This window comes from Xenopus tropicalis, chromosome 10 (genome assembly GCF_000004195.4).
Source record: "Xenopus tropicalis strain Nigerian chromosome 10, UCB_Xtro_10.0, whole genome shotgun sequence".
Lineage (NCBI taxonomy): Eukaryota > Metazoa > Chordata > Amphibia > Anura > Pipidae > Xenopus > Xenopus tropicalis.
The window spans coordinates 10,161,797-10,178,134 of record NC_030686.2 but is presented as its reverse complement, the minus strand read 5'-3'; the positions used below and the strand labels follow the sequence as shown (position 1 = coordinate 10,178,134).

Sequence of the window (16,338 nt, the reverse complement as noted above, 5' to 3'; positions counted from 1 at the left end):
CCGGGTTGGAGCTGCAGAGTGGCATTGAACCCTATGGGAGACTTTCCTTGGGCCGGGTTGGAGCTGCAGAGTGGCATTGAACCCTATGGGAGACGTTCCTTGGGCCAGGTTGGAGCTGCAGAGTGGCATTGAACCCTATGGGAGACTTTCCTTGGGCCGGGTTGGAGCTGCAGAGTGGCATTGAACCCTATGGGAGACGTTCCTTGGGCCAGGTTGGAGCTGCAGAGTGCCATTGAGCCCCATGGGAGGCTTTCCTTGGGCCGGGTTGGAGCTGCAGAGTGCCATTGAGCCCTATGGGAGACTTTCCTTGGGCCGGGTTGGAGCTGCAGAGTGGCATTGAGCCCTATGGGAGACTTTCCTTGGGCCGGGTTGGAGCTGCAGAGTGCCATTGAGCCCTATGGGAGACTTTCCTTGGGCCGGGTTGGAGCTGCAGAGTGCCATTGAGCCCTATGGGAGGCTTTCCTTGGGCCGGGTTGGAGCTGCAGAGTGCCATTGAGCCCTATGGGAGACTTTCCTTGGGCCGGGTTGGAGCTGCAGAGTGCCATTGAGCCCTATGGGAGACTTTCCTTGGGCCGGGTTGGAGCTGCAGAGTGCCATTGAGCCCTATGGGAGACTTTCCTTGGGCCGGGTTGGAGCTGCAGAGTGCCATTGAGCCCTATGGGAGGCTTTCCTTGGGCCGGGTTGGAGCTGCAGAGTGCCATTGAGCCCTATGGGAGACTTTCCTTGGGCCAGGTTGGAGCTGCAGAGTGCCATTGAGCCCTATGGGAGACTTTCCTTGGGCCAGGTTGGAGCTGCAGAGTGCCATTGAGCCCTATGGGAGACTTTCCTTGGGCCAGGTTGGAGCTGCAGAGTGCCATTGAGCCCTATGGGAGACTTTCCTTGGGCCGGGTTGGAGCTGCAGGGTGCCATTGAGCCCTATGGGAGGCTTCCAAAATCATGCAAAGTCTGAAAGTTTTGCCCGCCGGTTACAAGCGCTCAATACGAAAAAGTCGCGACAATGTACGAGCAAATCGTAACGGCTACAAAAAGTCGCAACAATTTACGAAAAGTCGTAACAGCGACGAAAAAATCACAAAAATACGAAAAAGTCACAAAATGTTCGTTTTCCAATCGGAATTTTTCCAATTCGGATTCATGGGTTAGTAAATCAGCCCCAAAGTCTTGTGTTTTTATGCATATTTCAGCTACATGTGCCTGCACCCGAGCATATCTCATTCATTCCAGTGCAGGCACAGGTAGGAGGTTATGGCACTATTTTCGGCAAGTTATTTTCCGCTTGCCGAAAATATACGGCCTATGTCACGTCTGACATCAGCCTAAAAGTGTAAAACAATGTATGTATGTATAACTTTATTTATAAAGTGCCACAAGGGTACGCAGCGCTGTATAATCTTACAATATACACAATTACACACAGGGAGGACAAGTATAATAATAAATACAATAAATAAGTATAAATACACAAGTAGTAAGTGTCATGTGGTATGAGACACAGTGGGAAGGAGGTCCCTGCCCCGTAGAGCTTACAATCTAAGTGGTTGGGTAACATACAGGCACAAATTGGAAGGTAAGCGCAGGACTGGGCAAAATAATGTTTCTAAGTGCAGGTGAAGCTCGTTAAGATTTCTGGGCTCTCTGCCAAAAGCTACTTTTTAATTACATTTGTATCTTTTTTATTTCAGTGCAGGAGATCAGAGGGAAATGAGGGACTTTTCAGTAAGAATCTGGGACTGCGGGTTGAGCTGTCAAAAGAGGGACTGTCCCGAGAAAATTGGGACAGTTGGAAGGTACTGTATGAACTTGTGGCGCTCACAAATAATTTTGTGTGGAAACACAACAATTTGTATTTAGTCTGACCTGCCATAGTTTTTGAAAATGCACACACAAGTTTAAAATGTGCACACAAATAACATGCAGAAGCTCCTGGTTAGATTCTCACCAGTAGAAGAGTCGTAGGTTCTCAGTGTTGACATTTTAAATGTGATAGATTGTCCTGTTCTTAGCGACATGTCTTGTATGTATTTTTTTTTTTATAATCTTTGAGTAAATTCCCTTTTTCTTTTGCCTCTTTCCAGATAGGGTTGCCACCAAGCTGGTATTTGACAGGCCTTTGCAGGTAAATTTGTAAGGGCAGCAACCCTTCCTATAGATCCCTACCTTTTCTGACCCTCTCTGTGGCAATCACTCCCCTTTTAAGTAGATGTCTGCCTCTGCTCCACCCATTGCAACACCCAGCCAGCACATTTTCTTGCCCCAAGTGATGTCACTGTAAGTCCGCCATCCCAGAGGCCATTACGAACACTAAAGGAAGGCACGACCCTATTTCCAGAATGCAATTGCTCCGTGAGGAAACACTTTCAATGCTGTTGGTACTTTGTACCTTTCTATTCAGGCAGTCTCTTATTTATCACTCTAACCACTGCCTAGTTGCTAGGGTAAGCTGGGCTCTAGAAACCATATAGCTGAAATTCTACTCTAGAGAGCTGTTGAACCAAAAGTTATATAGAAAAAGAAAAACAAAAAAACAGAGAGTTTCTAAAACAAGCTAAACTGTGATAACAAATAAAAGAATAATGATCTGTGATCAAACTGTCTTAGAATATCAATGTCTGCAACATACCAAAATGTAATTTTAAGGTGAACTAGCCCTTTAAAGCGTAATGTTTATGACACCCACTTCTTTTTCATAACTATATGGAATAATTTACCCAGTTTGCAAAATATAAATATATTCAAGGTTAAGTCCAAAGGGCAAGTGCTTGGAACTCCAATGAAGCTCTCAATAACCTATGTTTTAGCAAGTTGTTCATACTGTCAGGGCCAAAACTATAGGCACGCAGGAGGCTCTGATGCTAGGGGAGGGTTAGGGTACATTTCTGTCAAAATTTTTTGGGCTAAATTCAGACCCGTCAACCAACCTTATGTCATGAGGGAGATAATCATCCTCTCCATGCCTTTTTTTTTTAGACATATTTTATGAAATCATTTAATGTGAAAAGGAATTTAGGCCTGCAAAAACAGGACTGGATTATTATCTCCCTCATGACATGGGGTTGGTTGACAGCTCAATTTGAGGAGAGTGGTGCTGTAAGAATGGTCGGCCTAGTTTGCCATTGCTCCACACCACATGCCACAACATATCACAGTCACGGGTCTGGGAGTGTAAAGGAGAAGACAAAGAAAAAGAAACATTGTGGGGGATTGGCACAGGGAAAGGAGCCAAGACTGGCACTTTGGAATTGGAGGAAGACAGCTTCAAGGAGCAGAGAATAAGACATAAGGGGTGCGGGTATTTGACTTCTCGTAAGACAGAGTACAGAATAGCACATAGAAGGGCAAGGTGGAGTAAATGGTAAATTTGGAAAGGGGAATGGGAAAAAAGAAAATATACTATCACAGGCACCACTTTTTTAAAATCTCTCAATCAGAACAGTTCCACCATCAGCCGCCCTGGTAACTCTTGCAACAGCTGCACGGCACCAGATCCCACAAGAACTAAGCTTTATAATAGTATGAAGTAAACTGAACTCTCAGGAGATTTAACACACAGGAACCCAATATCTGTGTTTACAATGTTAGTGCATCTCATTTTCTTGAACATCGGCAAGCTTTGTAAAAAGCTTACATCGTTTGCTAAAGGGGTTGTTCACCTTTATTAACTCTTTGTATGATGTAGAGAACAACTCAGATTTTTTGTTCAGCAGCTCTCTGGTGTGGAATTTCAGTAGTTATCTGGTTGTTAGGGTCCAAATTACCCTAGCAATCAGGCAGCAATGTAAATGAGAGGCTAATAGAAGAGGCCTGACTAGAAAAATAAGTAATTAAAAGTAACAATTACAATGAAACTGTAGCCTAAAATACTGTTTTGGCTGCTGGGGTCAGTGGCCCCATTTGAAAGACAGAAGAAAATGTTGGCTCCATGCTTCCCCCTTTGTTTTTTTTAAATGCAGTATACCAGCCTAGAGATAAAGGTTAGTGTTAACCATTGTTAATTGTTATCTATGGAGTTGAACATTATAGGGTGTTGTTCACCTTTAAATTAACTTATAGGGGCTGATTTACTTACCCACGAACGGGTCGAATGGAGTCCGATTGCGTTTTTTTCGTAATGATCGGTATTTTGCGATTTTTTCGTATGTTTTGCGCTTTTTTCGGATTCTTTACGAATTTTTCGTTACCAATACGATTTTTGCGTAAAAACGCGAGTTTTCGTATCCATTACGAAAGTTGCGTAAAAAGTTGCGCATTTTTCGTAGCGTTAAAACTTACGCGAAAAATGCGCAACTTTTCGCGTAAGTTTTAACGCTACGAAAAATGCGCAACTTTTTACGCAACTTTCGTAATGGATACGAAAAACTCGCGTTTTTACGCAAAAATCGTATTGGTAACGAAAAATTCGTAAAGAATCCGAAAAAATCGCAAAACATACGAAAAAGTCGCAAAATGTTTGTTTTCAACTCGGAACTTTTCCAATTCGGGTCGGATTCGTGGGTTAGTAAATCAGCCCCATAGTATAATGTAGAGAGTGTTTTTCTGAGACAATTTGCAGATAGTCTTGATTTTTATTATTTGCGGTTTTTGAGTTATTTAGCTTTTTGTTGAGCAGCTCTCCAGTTTGGAATTTCAAAAGCTATCTCTGTTTTTTTAGGACCCACTTTAACATAGCAACCAGGCAGTGGTTTGAAAGAGAGGCAGGAAATAGGAATAGAGAAGGGCCTAAACAGAAAGATAAGTAATAAAAAGTTACAAACTGCAGCTCCAATGAGGAATATGTTTCTGCCTGTTGAGGTCAGTGACCCTCATTTGAAAGCTGGAAAGAGTCAGAAGAGAAACGCAAATAACTATAAAATATAAAACAATCAATAAATATAGCCCTTTTTTATCTTTTATAGAGGCCTACATTGTTTGGGGTATAGTTTTCCTCTAAAGGACAGTCATAGCAAGGGAATGTCCTTGATAATTAGGAAAGTTGGCAACTTTGTAGGTCAATACAAGAATGTATGCATATCTGTATCTAAGCATCACAACTGCAACATTTGTTGGTCTAGAATTTGTTTTAAAACATTTGTGAATTAATAGCTTTCATTTTTTAGACCTTGGCATTGTATCAATTGCACGTGCTTGTCTACTGTAGTTAGATGTCAGTTTCATTTTGCTTACTAGATGCTTGGTGCTTGATCCGTTTCAGTCATTTTCAAATGTGTTTTTTTATTACCCCTGCACAATTAAGGACTAATATATAAACCATGCAAAATATTAATTTGTAGAGCCTGACCAATAGGGTAGTTCACCTTTAATCTAACATTTTGTATGTTACATTTTTTTTAGCTTTTTTTGCCTTTTACTATAATTCAGATGGGAGTCACTGACCTCGGCAGTTATAAAAATTATATTTTTATTGTTACTTTTTATCATTCAGGACCCCTTCTATTTATATTTAATTTTTTCATTCAAACACTGCCTGGTTGCTAGGATGCAACTGGACCATAGTAGATAAAAAAAAGAAAACAAAAGCCAACCTGCAAATTGTCTCAAAACATCACCATCATACCAAAAGGTGAACCACTCCATTAAGATCTCTTTTCTTTAGTGATTTCTATTATTACTAAGTATAGGTAAGTACTAGGTATTGGTAAGTAAAAAGTGTTACAATCTAATTTAAAGTTCAGGATCTCATAAAGTTACATTTAAGCAGTATGAGTAGAGTCTTGGAACATAAAAAACTCTGAATATCAATTAGCAAACATTTGTGTTGTGGTTGAACACACTGCATTCTAAAAAGGTAAGTTAGATCAATAGATCCATAGGCCATAATTAGCTGCACTCTCATTCATAAATACTGCCGAGGGTGCAAAAGGCAAGTATGATAAATGTCATATACCTCACTGTAACTTGTGTACTACAAAATACTATATGCATTGCTGGGCCTACGTAATTTGGAGACCTTGGAAAACCCCCTCCAATATGGTTAAGCATTTTTTAAAGCTGATTTAGCTTTCAACCAAAAATATGTTTTTGGTCATTTTACATTTTCGTCTCCTTTTCCTGTTCTTTGTTTTTTGGTCTTTTTTAACTTTACGTATATTTTTCTCTTTTGGGTCTTCAAACTTGTCCTATCAGCTTGTCTGCGTTTTTCTCTGCCTCCCTTCCTTTCTTTCTTACTATTACCTTTAACTTCCATTTCCATTCTACATGTGCTTATTTCCTGGTGTGTCTTTTCTTTCTCTAGTCAAGCACCAGGCTATTCTTATTTTCCTATGTAATGTTTTTACTCTAGTCCCCCATGTGTCATGCTTCCATTGCCCTATGTGCCCCTTGTCTCTTTCCATATTCTCTTCTCCCTATCAACTATTGTCTCCTCCCTGGCCTTCTCTTGTCTGTCTTAAGGTGGCCATACATGAGCAGATCCGCTCGCTTGGCGATGTCGCCAAGCGAGCGGATCTTCCCCCGATATCCCCACCTACGGGTGGGCGATATCGGGGAGCATTTAGGTAAAAAAAAAAAATAATCCGATCGTTTGGCCCTGGGGCCAAACGATCGGATTATGTGGGCGGCAATGGGGCAGTCGGATCGGGGACCGCATCAACGAGCCGATGTGGTCCCCGATCCGACCGGATTTTCTAACCTGGCCGATCGAGATCTGGCCAATTTCAGGCCAGATATCGGTTGGCCAGGCCGCTCTGCTCTCCCCATACACGGGCCGATGAGCTGCCGAATCGGTCCAAGGGACCCATATCGGCAGCTATAGTCGGCCCATGTATGGGGACCTTTACCCTTCCCTGTGTCACACACTCCTACATTTCTCTACTTGCCCATGTACCAATCTTTTCATTACATTTCATTCTCTGCTCATATCTTATGTTTTTCTTCCACACTAATGGCCAGTCTTGGCTACTTTCTCTTTAACAATCTCCCAAAAATGTTCTGATGTTCTTTTCTCTTTGTTTTCTCCTTTACAGTCCAAGCCTCCCGCAATGTTGCAGCTGTCGCGTGGTAAGAAAAATGGCTGATTATACTGATAAGGAGCAAAACTGGCCTCATAAGCTCAGCACATAAATGGTTACAGGACTGTCCCCTATTAATGATCCCAAAATTCCTCCCTACACCTAGTTTTGTCCCTGACTGTACGTATCTGTTCCTATAAATATGGATTTATAGAGAGCAGCCTTGGAGTTTCAAGCACTTGACCTTTGGCCTTGACTTCTAATATACTTCTATTCTGCAAACTGGGTATATCATATATAATTATATAATAGATTATATATTATCTATAGTTATAAAAAAAAGTAGTGCTTATATAACATTGCTGCCCTTAGCATAATCTTCTAACAGTATAAGGAGATATTTATAATGCAGTTATATTCTAAGGTCTTTTACATGATATTTTACTTTTGCATTCAATGGCTCTCCAGCAGCTACATGGTTACTAGAATCCGGTTTAACCTAGCAACAAGACTGGTTTGAATGAATAAGACTTGGAGATAAAGAAGAGGGATTAAATAGAATAAAAAGTAACAGTAACATTAAATGTGTAGCCTCTCAGTCACAGAGCAATAGCTTTTGGGTTGTCATTGAGTGCCCCCCCCCCCCATTGAATAGATCACATTTTAAATTAAAAGATGCAGATGAGAAAGGGAAATACGATAAAGAATAACAAAAAAACAAAGACCCATTGAAAAGCTGCTAAGAACGAGATATTCTAACATTTTAAAACTCATGGCAAGAGCCGCTGTATATGAGGCAGGCATACAGGCAGAAAAATATGTGATGCGTGAAGGGGAACTCCATCCAAACACAACTTAAGCTTCTTAAAAAGTAAACATTTAAAAAATATGCAGCCTTTTCATTATTTTTGTGTAATAATATGGTCTGGAACAGTTCCCTAAGCCCCGCCCCCTGTTCCCCTGCTGATCTGGCTCTTTTAAGGAAATCATATAAAATGTAACAGCAGTTGACTGCCCTCAGCCTGCCTTCAGCCTCCAAATCCCACAATTCTCTGCATGTCAATAAGGAATGGAATATTACAGTGAAGTGCATTGTGGGTTATGTAGTTCCTGCATGCTGTCTGTAAGCTGTGGAGAAGTTATTACAATTTATTACATTAATGTTTTAGTCCCTCCTCCCCTGCCAGGATTTGAAATGATGTAAAAAGAGAAGAACTGCTTTGTAGACGGATTTAAGCATATAAAAATGGTATTTATTCCTACTTTTTGAAGGAACAAATTACAGTGATAGGTATATTGGGGGTTTCTGTGTTGTGTGGGTCTTTTTATCAAATTGTGGTTGGAAAGCCAGAGTTCCCCTAACATAATTCTGCCCGTCCTCTTTTTACCTAAATAAAGTTTACTGACACCTAAAAAAAGTGGATACAAGCGAAATCTCACTAGAGTTCCCAGTCAGCCCATTGTGGGTTATGTAGTTCCTGCATGCTGTCTGTAAGCTGTGGAGAAATTGTTACAATCTGTAACATCAATGTTTTAGTTCCTCCTCCCCTGCCAGGATTTGAAATGATGCAGAAAGAGAACTGCTTTGTAGTGGGATTTCAGCATATAAAAATGGTATTTATTCCTACTGTTTGAAGGAACAAACTACAGTGATAGGGATATTGGGGGTTTCTGTGTTGTGTGTGGCTCTTTAACAAATTGTGGTTGGAAAGCCAGAGTTCCCCTAACATAGTTTTGCCTGTCCTCTTTGTACCTAAATAAAGTTTATTGACACCAAAAAAAAAAAAGATACAAGCGAAATCTCACAGTCAGCTCCTACATGCTCGGAAATCTCGCGAGAGTCCCCAGTCAGCTCCTACATGCTCGGAAATCTCGCGAGAGTTCCCAGTCAGCGCCTTCATGTCCGGAAATCTCGCGAGAGTCCCCAGTCAGCTCCTCCATGCTCGGAAATCTCGCGAGAGTCCCCAGTCAGCGCCTTCATGTCCGGAAATCTCGCGAGAGTCCCCAGTCAGCGCCTTCATGTCCGGAAATCTCGCGAGAGTTCCGCGTCCACATTTCTATTCCGCGGCCAAGTTTGTGGCGAGGCCGGGAAGCTGCTGCCGTAGATATCGCGAGAGTTCCTGGTGGTGGTGCCGCGCTGCTCGCCTGAAGGGGAAGAAGTGGTGCCTGTGGTAACACCAGGCGGCCGTTCATCTTGCGGGGTAAAACCCCCCCCTTTTCCCGCCGAAATCCCGCGAGATTCGCCCCTACTGACCGGCAACCCCCCCCCTGCTTGGTCTGCCCACCCTTCAGTGACATATTGAGGGAACGGAGTGGCAACGAACAGAGGCCGCGGCAAGAGAGGGCAACGGGTCCCGTAGAGGAAAAAAAGAAAACAAAAAACACAAAGTCGCGTTTCCTTAGGCGAGAAATAAGGGGAGACGGACACTCAGCGGCCCCCCTGCGCTTCTACACACCCCATTCATCCCCTGCCTGCGGCCTTCCCACAATTGCATCTCCCCAGGCTCCATTCTGAGGGAAAACTCCAGCCCCACGTTGAATGGATTTCTTCTCCCTGCCCCAGGAGCATTGTGTGTGTGTGTGCCAGGGGGCCCATACACCTACAGTTGGGCAACTTCTACCAGCAGGAGCTTTAGTTGTAAAGGGGGGGTTTGACTTCTGGAAGAGGGGGGCAGACTGTGGACTTTGTGCCCCGGAAGAAATCTTGCCCATTGCCAATCTGCCCAGGGCCTCTACACACAAGAAAGGAGACCGGAAACCATAGTCCCAAGCGACAAAAGTTACATTTGAGAAGCTTTAAAAGTTGCCAAGGGAGCGGTATATGGAGGGAGGGTGTTGCTATACTCTCACTGACTGTGTTGCCTACCTTCAGGCGGGTTGATCGCCACTTCTATGTAGAGCTGGTATAGGTTCTCAGTGAATGAGGGAGACCGGGTGAAGAGGAAAGGGTGTTTTTTCCCCCCTTTAGATTTACTGGAAATAGAGCTTAATCATTCAGCTAAGTCTGTTGACTTTGTGGGGTTCCCCCCGCCCCCAAGCTATCCCCTCCCCTGTTTTTTTGTTAACTTTTTTGCTCCTCAGCTAAGCAGCAGAGGAATGCCAAACCCAGTGCGGCATGGGAACAAGAAGGACAGCGGTGGGTCAGCTTCTACCATGCCGGAGAGCAGTGGAAGTGTCAACAATAAAGACCGTCAACGGATCAGCTCGAAACACAAAAGGCATAAGTCGAAACACCTCAGAGAATCTTCTGTCCCGGAGCCTCAGACCTTGAGCACCTTGAAGCTGGTGGAATATGACGACATCAGCTCCGACTCTGACACTTTCTCCGATGTCCCAGCCAAGCAAGAGAGGAGGGAAAATGACGAGCGGCGCCCTTCTGAGAAAAGTGATAAAATGCACAAATCTCGCCATCGCCACCAACACAAACGGCTCAAAGAAGCTACCAGGACCAAGCAAGTAGAGAAGGAGAGGAAGCCGGAAAAAACTCAAGAGGTAATGGTTAACAAGGTGCCCAGTAGTAAAGACAAGATCATTAGCTCAGCTAAAAGGACTGCAGATGAGCAAGAGGAGCACGGGCGAACGTCTAAGAGCAGTAGTAAAGACTCACGGTCTAAGATGCACAAGGACAAATCGAGAAGGGAAAGGGAGATGAAATCCGGACATAAGGAGAGGAGCAAAAGTCACAGGAAAAGGGATTCTTCCAAACGCTATAAAACCTCGGATAGCCCTAAGCGGAAAGGTCGGAGCCCTCGCAGGAAGTATGGCGGCAGCCCGAAACAGGACGACAGCCACTCTGAGGGATCTTGTGGCCAAGACTATGATGACAGCCCTTCACGCGTGCACGCTTCTGGTAACTTCAATGAGACTTATAGGAAAAACATGGACAGTCCCAGTTACAAGGAGCCCGCGGCTTACCAAAGCAGCGCGCGCTCTCCAAGTCCTTACAGCCGAAAGCAGCGTTCTGTTAGCCCCTACAGAAGGAGGTCATCTAGTTATGAAAGAGGTAGTGGATCTTACAGTGGGAGGTCTCCAAGCCCTTATGTGCGAAGGAGGTCCAGCAGTCCGTTTGTGTCTAGGCGCTCACTGAGTCGGAGCCCGGCGCCCAGGTGAATTCTAAACTCCATTGGTTGTTTTTTGTCCGTTATCTGCTGCTGAACTTGGTTTTTGGTTTTCAGACTAAACCAACAAGTGATGTGTGTGATTGTATTTTAGTGGCATAGTGCTTCCAGAACCTGGGATTTGCTGTTCATCTTCCAAACTATTTTTCTTATTCAGTAGCTTTCTATTTTTTTTTTTCAGTTTGTCTGCTATTGAAGTTTAGAGGGGGCCTGTTACCCAGACATAAAAAGCTTTAAAAAAAAAAAAAGTCCTTTGCAAATTAAACATGAAACCCAAATTGTTTTTACTAAAGGGGTTGTTCTCCTTTGCGTTAACTTTTAGTATGATGTAGAGAGGGATATTCTGAGACAATTTGCAATTGGTCTTCATTTTTTCATTTGTAGTTTTTTTTAGTTGTTTTCAGTTCAGGAGCTCTCCAGTTTGGAGTTTCAGCAGCTGTTTGGTTGCCAGGGTCCATGTTACCTTAGCAACCAGGGAGTGGTTTGGATGAGAGGCTGGTATATTAATAGGAGAGGGGCCTGAATAGAAAAAGTTACAAAACAATAACAATAAAACTATTGCCTCCCAGAGCAGTATTTTTTTCACTGCTAGGGCAGCTTGAAGAAGGCAAATAATTCAAAAACTATAACATAAATAATGAAGACCAATTGAAAAGTTGCTTAGTATTGGCCATTCTGTAACATACTCAAAGTTGACTAAAAGGTGAGCCACATCCATACCTTTTTCTAAATATATTTAAAAATCTGACCTATCCTATATTGCTTGCCCCATCTCTATGCCTCAGGCATATAGGCAGGGCAGGCAGTTACTTACTCTTCCCATTCGGCACTTTTTAGATGTCATTGCATTTATGTATCCTGTACATGGGCATCAGGTGCCAGACTGGATAAGATTTTGGGATGATGCAAAGCTTGTCTTAGCAGTTTTTACAAAATGGCAGCTGCCTGCTTGCTGTGATTGTGTACTTGCAAGACCGAGGGAAACTTTATTTCATTTATGTAAGCAAAGTTAATTTTGCTCAACTAACATGATAAACGAGCAGAATTATTTGTTAAGGAGACCGATCCCCTTTAAAGCTTTGTTTTTTAATCTCGTCATTCCCCTGGAGCAACTGATCTAATTTGCTAAATGTATTGTTACATTTCCTGTGTTTGGCCCTGCTGAGCCAAATCCCTTAGGGTGAAGACACACTGAGCTACTAGTAGCAGCTACTTGTAGTGGCTACTAAAATAGACAATGCTGATCATTTACTGATAACTGTCCCTGTGTGTTTTAGCAGAGGCAATTCTCAGTATTGTCTATGGCAGGGGATTTTTTGTTGTTCAGTAGCCGTGAAAAAGTAGCTCTGTGTGTCTTCATCCTTAGTTTCATTAAAACCAACTGTTATTTGATACATTAGTTACTAGTTTTACAGAGTTCAGTTGAAAGACTAGAAAGAGAGAGCATTAAAGTTAAAACTTACATTTTAGAGAAAGGTAAAAAAAAAAGTCCTTATTGCTAGTGTACTAACTGAAAACATCTGAGCTGAAAAGTATTTGGAAGGTGAACAACTTTATTCTTGGGCCTAGAAATAATTAACACGCTTCTCTTAACCTAGTCCTTATAATTTACAGGAGGGGTATATATTATCTAGAATTATATTTTCTTCACTATTTTTTGCAGTTATGTTTTCTTTCTGTGATTGCCACGGGCATTGGCCATATCCAGAGGTGGCTGTTTTGTTCTTCCTTGTGCAGGAGTTAACTAATTGATCTTTTTGTCTGAAACTGCTATTTATGGGACACTTATCAAATAAGTTTTTTTTTTAATAATTTACATAGTTTTTCCAACAGCCATTAATAATTTCCTAATAATTACACTGGCCTATCTTCTTTCATTCAGTCACATGATTCATACTAGCCAGCGGTCTAAAATACTGTTTCCCCTAAGCTATGTTCGTGCCCACAAATTTGAGACCATTGAACTCAATTAATTTAGTGTGAAAACATGCACATTTTCCCTTGTTATTCATTCTTTTTGCACCCATATATATAATTACAGGCTCCATTGCTGCATTATTACAGTCTGCTAAGGAAAGCACATGGGCAAATTTCGAGCTATTTAGCTTTTTGCTATTTTTCGAATTACACCCAGAACCCCCTAGGTTACCTTCCACTGCTCTGTAACAGTTGCCTGAAAGTTTTGTCATTTGATTGTCATAGTGGGCAATGAAGTGCCTAAATTCATTAAACTACCCTCTGTTCCCCCCTGGACAATGTCCTGTTAAACTCTTTCATGCAATTCCCAAATGCCAATGGAAAGCCAAAATATCAGACGTCCCCTATGTGATAATGTGATATGAAAATGAAACCAACTTTTGGGTTAAGTGATTGTTTTTCTGAAATGCTGACTCCATGTTTGAGCAACGATCATTTGATCCACAAGTGCACCTAGGTAATTGCTATTAAAATGGTGGTTCACCTCCAGGTTAAATTTTAGTATGCTATAGATTGTCCTATTCTTAGTAACTTTTCAGTTGGTCTTAGTTTTATATTTTATAGTTTTTTAATTATTTGCCTTTTACTTTTGTCTCTCTTTGGCTTTCAAGTGGGGGTCACTGACCCTATCAAACAAAACTATTATCTCCCTTTTTGTTGCTTATCTTTCTATCTAGGCCCTCCTCCGTTCATACACCGGTCTCTTTTATACCACTAACTGGTTGCTAAAGGTCCCCATACATGGGCCGATTATAGCTGCCGATATTGGTCCCTTGGTCCGATTTGGCAGCTTATCGGCCCGTGTAGGGGCAGAAACAACGGCCATACCTGACCGATATCTGGCCAGAAATAGGCCAGATATCGATCGGGCAGGTTAAAAGATTCAGTCGGATCAGGGACCGCATCGGCTCATTGATGCGGTCCCTGAACCGACTGCCTCATTGCAGCCATTATAATTCGATCATTTGGCCCCAGGGCCTACACGTTCCCTGATATCGCCCACCCGTAGGTGGGGATACCAGGTGAAGATCCGCTCGCTTGGCGACCTCACCAAGCGAGCAAATCTTCACGTGTATGGGGACCTTTAGTTAAATTGGGCTCTAGCAACCGGATAGCTGCTGAAATTATTTTTAAGTTGCCCAAAAACACAGTGCCAAAATGCCCCATTTACTTGTCCACTTGCCCACGACATGAGTCGTTTCAGGCACTTTATCACCACTTTTTTTTTTGTCTGTTTAAAAATGTTGCACTCCTAAAAGCACCCTGTATGCCATTAGCAAAAATTCTTTTGCCTAGAAGAAAATTAAATAAAGTAACTCCAAAAAGACAATTATTTTGCCAGAAACTAAACCTTATACTTTGCTTTTGATAACTTCTCATTGGTTATAGTGCACTGAATTTTGAATGTCTTAATTATTATATCCTGTTAGTTCCACATTTTAGCTATTGTCTAGAGCCTTTTTCAAGAGGCTCTAGACTACCCGAAATGTTGACATTGGCATGATATATTGTCACTTATTTGTGTGGAATTCCCTCCAGCGACACCTGAGCATATTAAAGCAATAATAACTGTCGCTCTGCTTATGTAAGTAGAAAACAAAGTTTGGCATAACAGAGGAGTTAAAAATTAATAAGTATTATAGTATGTGTTAATAGTATGCCTTTAGCGATATTTATATCTACAAATGTATACTATTAAAACATACTTTATTAAGGGAAAGCCATCTCCCATAGACTCCATTTTAATAAAATTATTCAAATTTTTTAAAAAATGAATACAAAACTCGGGAACAAGCCCTTATCTGTACCTTTTTATATGTTTATATGGCGCTAGGACCCTGGCCTTCAGTTACTGTGGCCCTGTAAGTGCCCAAGTAAGGGAGCTTACCTTGGGTGCCCTTAATTTTTGGCCTGGCTCTGCTTCCGTGATATAAACCATTAAGGCAAACTTGCTCTTTGCAGTGAGGCTACAGCACCCGATAGTAGGACACTGCCTCCCAGTGTTTGAATACTGAGCAAGTAATACTTTTGCCGATGCTTGAGTTAATAAAGCAGTTAAACAACAATTATTGTTATCTCCACTCCACTGGCTTATAACTATAGCTTTGTGTATTTACCTTTTGAGGAGCCATGCTTGTTACTATTCAGATTTTGGTTTCTGCTACTATTGACGATCATGTTCCTTTCTTTTATACTCCTCAGTATATATACATTTATTTTTTTTTTTTAATATTTTAGGAAGTCTGCCAAGTCTAGAAGCAGGAGTCCCTTGTATCCCAGAAAGTCATCTTCATCATCTCGCAGTAAGAAGCAAAAATCCCAGTCAAGAAGTCGCCATTCCAGTATTTCGCCTGCCAGGCTACCGTTAAACTCCAGCCTTGGAGCCGAGCTCAGTCGCAAGAAGAAGGAGATAGCAGCTGCAGCGGCGGCAGCTGGTAGAGAATCAAAGGGCAGCCCTTTGATTTTGAAAAAAGAGAGTGGAGATTCTAGAGTTGCCTCTGCATTGGACCTCAAAAAGGCAACCAAAGTTCTCAAGTTGGAAAAACCTGTTTCTGAGCCGGAAATGGTGACTGCAACCAGTTCAGAAACCAAGACTATTTCTGCCAAAAAAGAGGAGAGTGAAAAGAAGCCCCAGGTACAGGCTAAAGATCCTAAAATTTCAGGATTAAAGGACTGCAAACCAGCAGCAATCAAGGAGGAAGTATTGACGCCGAAAGAAGGAGTGACAGACAGAGATAAAGATGTACCTCCTCTTCCTCCTATACTGTCACCTCCTCCACCTTTACCAACATCCCCTCCTTCAAATATTCCCCCACTGCCTCCTCTTCCGCCATCCCCAGCTGTCCTGCAACAGCCGCCTCCACCCCTACCACCTCCACCTACACTAACATTCCTGCCCCTTCCTACTACAGTGGCTGCCTCTTTGACATCCTCTCATTATGTACGGCAGTCATCTTTGTCCACTCAGGCAAATTCCCAGCTCCCAGTTCCTTCACCTGCCAAGCCACAACCACCTCTAATTCATATGGTCCCTCACATGAAGACATCAACGCTGCCTCCGTTGCCGCTTCCACCGCTGCTGCTAGGAGAGGATGACATTGAAAGGTGAGAATATAAAGGGTTTTGACCGAGCCTTAAAAACTCTTTAAATATATTTGTTAAATTGGAATGTTTCATTCCACAATAACTAATAGAAAATACATTGTACATTGTACATACTTGTAGTTAGTTTTTTTGAAGAAGGCACAATATTACATTTTATAAAGCAGTTTTTTCCAGCAATGTCAAACTTTTGGCCT

At 42.2% G+C, this 16,338-nt stretch overlaps 2 protein-coding genes across 4 annotated transcripts in view; one reads left to right on the top strand and one right to left on the bottom strand.

Annotated features, from left to right (window-relative positions):
• The window catches only part of med1 (mediator complex subunit 1), a gene marked incomplete at its 5' end in the record, with an annotated part of 44,689 nt that overhangs the window by 24,903 nt on the left and 3,448 nt on the right, over window positions 1–16,338 (bottom strand). Inside the window, 1 exon segment of the mRNA NM_001097258.1 lies at window positions 10,979–11,000.
• Window positions 9,849–16,338, top strand: part of cdk12 (cyclin-dependent kinase 12) — a 34,959-nt gene continuing 28,469 nt past the window's right edge. For 2 of the 3 annotated variants that reach the window (XM_031893935.1, XM_012971492.2), the window contains exons 1-2: window positions 10,041–11,050; window positions 15,278–16,144. In XM_031893935.1, the coding sequence (XP_031749795.1) occupies window positions 10,041–11,050; window positions 15,278–16,144 (1,877 nt within the window). 3 annotated transcript variants of the gene reach the window in all.